Genomic DNA, 4921 nt, shown 5'->3' with positions numbered 1-4921 from the left:
TAGGGTAGTCCATTCCAGGTCAGAGGACACATGCCCTGGGCTGTGCTGTCCCCTCCTCAGGACCTCAGGCCTGGAGCCAGGTGCTGAGGGGACTGAGGAAATTTGTGGCGGGATGGCCCAGGCACTCTAGGGACTACCCTTATTTTGCCCTGGACAGCCCACGGTGGCCACTCCCTCTGTCCCTGGCACTGGGCTGGAAAGACCTGAGGGATGTTCCAGGAGGCCATGAGGCCTGGGTTGGTGGGGTGGCCTTCCAGCCCTGATCTGGGGCTTTCAGCCACTAGTAGGCAGGCACCTGGTACCCTTTGGGGCTGGTGTCCAGGGTCTCGGTGAAGGGAGGACTCTGGTAGGTCTCGGTGCCCTCCACACCGCTGCCCACCGGATACCCGGGATAGGCCTGGCCCGCCCCGGCGCTCAACTGTTCGGTGGCGAAGAGTGACATGTCGGTGCCCAGGCGGAACCGCTGCAGAGCCTTCACGGTGAGCGCCACCTAGACAGGGAGCTGGGGTCAGCCAGGGCTGACTGCTGCCCCTTCATCCCGCCCTCCGCCCAGGCGGTGCGCTCACCCAGCTGAGAATGGAGAAGAAACTGAAGGCGATGGCGGCCCGCGCTGCGTCCCCCGCCTGCGTTGTGCCTGGCCCGGGCGCCGTGCGCTGCCACTGGTTGGTGAGGAAGCAGAAGCCCACGAACCACAGAAAGGACCAGAGCCCTGAGGATGACAGGCGCAGGTCACCGCCGGGGGAGGGGCAATGCACTGGGTCGCGAGCACCTTTGCTCCGCTACTTGCGCGGGAGAAAGACCACGCCTCCATATAGCCCCGCCCCGCTCCGCCCTCCCAAGAATCTCTCAGTGCTCTTGCACCCTGCTCTGCCTGGCTCACTTTAGAAAGCCCCGCTCTGTACCGGGCCTTCCCCCACGTCCACCTGAGAAGCCTAGGTCCAGAAGCACAGCTCGCCGTCGGTCGCGGACGCTGCTGATCTGCTGGAAGCGCACGTCGAGCAGAAGAAAGGCGGCGCAGGCGAGGAAGGCCCCGAGGCCAAGCGCTACGCCGAAGCGGCAGGCACCCGCATTCCCGTTGAAGACGCAGCGTAGCTCTGGGCCGCTGTCGGCGTTCACGTAGCCCTCGTTGACTATGGGCCCGAAGACTGCGATGGAGAATACCTGCGGGCGGCGGGCATCGGGCGGTGCTCAGGGGCGTGTGGCGGCCGGTCTCCCCGCCGAGCCCGTGATCTCTGTCGCCCTCCACGAGCGCCCGTGGTCCTGTCTTTGCGTTCCCTGAGCATCCGCCCATCTGGATGGGGGACTCTCTTTTTCCTCCTTCCTTTCCCCCGACGGATTTAGTTACTGTTGGCAACATGAACCGTTTACTGAGCCTGACACAGTGGAAACCACTGCTTCACCTACGTTCGCTTGGGAATCCTCCCAAATCCGCTAGGCTGCCGCCCTTGTCCTTATCCTTTTATAACTGAGAAACTAGAGCTCCGACAGGTGAGTGACTTGTCCAGCATCGCCCAGCTGACAGTCGAGGCTGAGATAAAAACCGGATCCTCCGCGTTGCGTGGGGCCCATGGTGTCCCCCACCCCCGACCTCCTCCAGAGTGCGGGAACAGGGGCCTTCACCTTGATAAGCGATCCCCATGCTGAAGCTGACTGGACATGGAGAGGTAGGAGTAGGGAGCCAGGCTCCTGCAACCTGCCCTAACCTCTGGGGGTAACAGGCACAGCTCTGGGAGTATCAGGATAGAGAAATAAATATCCACTAGCTTCCTGCATGTGGTGGGCACCCTGGGATGATGGTCCGTGAGATGGTAATTATTAATATAACCCATAAGTCTCTGGGCTCCAAACCTCTTGGGTTTAGTCAAACCTTAGTGCCTCAGCTCACCAGTTCTGGCAGTGGGATATGAGGTAGACCATAGTCATTTTAATCACATGCAGCCCCTTTTAGCTCTGGGCAGCCCTTTGTTTCCAAGATAAGACCTCCAGTCCCAACTTCTTCATTTCGCTCTTTTTTGCGACCCAGCACCGAAATACCAAGAGTCCAGGGGAAGATGGGGCATGGACATGTCCTCTGAGTGGACTACAAGTCTGGACATGAGCTGAGAACAGAATGCAGGGTTCCTGCTTCATGGCCTAGTCAGAGTCACTCCACCAAGAAGGTACTGCCCTCCTCAAAGACAGGTGTGGAGGTGCGGCCGGCGCCAGCTTTAGCTGGCGGGACAAAACCCAGATTAGACTTCTTACCACGTACCCCTGACAGAGGAATGGGAAGAAGGAGCAAGGTACTGGTCCCGGGAATGCCCCAGTGGGCGAGACAGCCCCATATCAGCCCCTCCCACATCACCTCCGGGAAGCCCTCCCGGCCCAGAGCCCGGCCTTCCTCAACTCAGAGATGCACGAAGCGGGGAGGCGGGGGCGGGGAAGGGGAGTCTGGAGGTTGTGTGTTCGGCACAAGGGGGAGGGTCTGCACGATCTATTTCTGTTCCCATAGCCCCCTCCTCGTTCCCCTCCGCGAATCCGGTCCCACCGGTGCCTGCTTCCAGGTCATGAGAACAGGAAAAACGGAGAGAAGGCTGAGGAGGGAGCTTGGAATTAGGGCTAAGGAGGAATCAGGGGCTAGGGGGCAACTGTCGGTGACCTCTCAAGGTCCCTCTTCTTGGCCGCCGGCCCCTCCCCCATCCGCAGGTGGGCGCACCCAGTCGGGTGACGTCACCCCAACCTGGGCCGGCCGGGGAGGGGCCGGCGAAGATGAGGATAAGGTTGAGGGGCGAGAGGCAGGGGTGCGGGAGAGGGCATGAGGGACGCAGGTCGAGGTGGGATCCGGGGCCGCAGCCTGGGTAGGGCTACTCACCCAGGACGCGACCCGCAGCAGGGTCTGGGGTCGCCGGGCGAAACTCACGGGGTCCAGGGCGGCCCCCGCGCGGCCTGCGCCAAACGAGGCGCCCTCCATGGCCGGCCCGGGCGGGACGCGCGCCCCGGCGCCCTGTGTCCGTCTGTCCAATCCACCGGCCCTGCCCGAGGCCGCCGGGGTCTGCTGCAGCTGCGAGTGGTAGGGATGCTGCAGCTGCCTCCGTCGCCTGCCCGGAGCGCGCATCGGGGGCGCGCGGGGCGGGGCCGAACCAGCGCGCCCCCCCCTCCACCGCCCGGGTCCAAGCGCGCGGACAAGAGCTCGCATCTGCCTCCACCACACCCACCTCCTCCCCCCTTCCGCCCTCCCCTGCGTGATCCGGTCCCGAGACTCCGATCATCCTCGTAAGGGCACCAGGTACCCAGGGCACAGGGAGCAGAAACTGGGCTCAAATTCTCCCTCAGGGAGAGGGAACCAGGCACCTTGGCCCTGGTCCCAGGAAAACCCAAAGAAGGTAACTGGAAGCCTTTCCCAGTGGCCCCCCACCTCACTTCAGCTGGTTCTTCAGAAGGTTCTAGCCTTCCTAGCAGGAAGGGTCTTGGTGGTTAGAATGGCCCATGCTCCCAGAAGCATTTATTGAGGTGACAAAGCTCACAGCAGCCAGCACGGGAGTGTTGAGACATCTGTGTTCCTTTCCTGTGGCCAGTTGGCTTCTGGGTCTCCCCACCTGACTTGTGGCTGGTGTATTCGGGATGAAGTTGACCGAGGTGAAAAGCCTCTTCTCCTATAAGCCCCCTACCCTGGGTGACTCTAGATCTCTCCACCCCATCTTCCAGGCCAGCCTGGCAAGAGTTCTGATGACTTCTGTGTTCAGAGCACTGATGAGAAAAGTCTGCATTTATCACCTGCATTTATGGAGCATTTACAGCGCCAACTGCTATATCTTCTGAAGTAGGAACTGTTCTTTTAATATACTTAACTCCCTATTCTTCAGATGATCAAATAGGCAGGCCAGTTGAGTTCTTCCATCACAGAAAGTGAAGAGCTGGAATTCATACCCAGGTCCCTGCTGTATCAACCATGTGGACAGATGTTGATCCCTACCCAGCCCCCTGGGTAACCCACTGGTTCTGGACTGAAACTCTTCCCTCAGCACAGCTAGGCCCAAGGTGGTAGGGCAGGTGTTGCCAGGGGTGCTGCCCAGCATGTTTCATCCAGTCCCACCCCCTGTGTGACCATTTCCCACTTTCATGTGATTATTCCTATCAGCACCCTAACATGATGCTTTTAGAAAAAAACCCAAATACCCTTCTTAACCCCATTTCTCCTCTAGCTAGCTGCCCTACATCACTGTTCCTTGTAGCAGCAAACTCTGTTCTACTCTGCTTCCAATACCTCTTCCCATCTCTACCCCAAAACCCAGGATGACCAACCTCCCACCACTCCACCTCAACACAAGGTTGCCAGTGACCTGCACCTGCCAATTCCAGGGGCAAGTTTCAGATGCTGCTAGTCCCTCCCTGATAGAATTCTAAGGTTATCCTTGTGTTTCTTATAGACCCCCCTTTTTTTTTTTGAAAAAGCTAAGAGATTTATTTGAATGTTTCTCCTCTCATACATTTTATTTTCAGATGGCCTCATATAATCAGTAACAAAGCTTCTCAGTAACAGGTCAAATTGATTTCTGATCAGGAAATCAGGGACCCCTTCTTGTCAGCCCTTTTGAGGTCCCTCCTTTTGCCCAGTCTGTGACCTGTTAGGGGGCCCAATGTGTGATCCTGCAGTCTCTTCCTCCCTTTAAACTGGCTCCCTTGCTCTACCTTTCAATAGCTCTCAAGTGCCAGCTTGAGGTAGAACCTACCCTTGCACAGGAGTTCTACTAGTATTGGCCTGGAAGACAGACTCTAAGGTAAAGTGAAGTTTTATTGGAGGTAGAGGTGAACTTTTTTTTTTAGAGACAGAGTCTCACTTTATGACCTTTGGTAGAGTACTGTGGTATCACAGCTCACAGCAACCTCCAACTCCTGGGCTTAGGCGATTCTCTTGCCTCAGCCTCCCAAGTAGCTGGGACTA

At 58.3% G+C, this 4921-nt stretch overlaps 1 protein-coding gene across 1 annotated transcript; it reads right to left on the bottom strand.

Moving 5' to 3' along the window:
- Positions 1 to 280: 280 nt before the first annotated feature.
- On the bottom strand, positions 281 to 3037 carry SYNGR3 (synaptogyrin 3). The gene is made up of 4 exons (XM_003790789.3): positions 2852 to 3037; positions 924 to 1161; positions 567 to 709; positions 281 to 490 (listed from the first exon to the last, which is right to left on the bottom strand). The coding sequence occupies exons 1-4, from the start codon at positions 2948 to 2950 to the stop codon at positions 281 to 283; spliced, it is 690 nt and encodes a 229-aa protein (XP_003790837.3). The 5' UTR covers positions 2951 to 3037.
- Positions 3038 to 4921: the final 1884 nt, after the last annotated feature.

Source organism: Otolemur garnettii, unplaced genomic scaffold (assembly GCF_000181295.1).
Source record: "Otolemur garnettii isolate 467f Iridium unplaced genomic scaffold, OtoGar3 scaffold00044, whole genome shotgun sequence".
Lineage (NCBI taxonomy): Eukaryota > Metazoa > Chordata > Mammalia > Primates > Galagidae > Otolemur > Otolemur garnettii.
Note: the sequence above shows the minus strand (reverse complement) of the source record. Positions and strands in the feature narration are given on the sequence as shown.

Coding starts and splice junctions, on each gene's coding strand:
- SYNGR3 (XM_003790789.3), bottom strand. CDS start 2,950: ATGGAGGGCGCCTCGTTTGGCGCAGGCCGCGCGGGGGCCGCCCTGGAC. Junction 1,162..2,851: donor TGCTGCGGGTCGCGTCCTGG/GTGAGTAGCCCT, acceptor CGCCGCCCGCAG/GTATTCTCCATCGCAGTCTT. Junction 710..923: donor TCTGGACCTAGGCTTCTCAG/GTGGACGTGGGG, acceptor TGTCATCCTCAG/GGCTCTGGTCCTTTCTGTGG.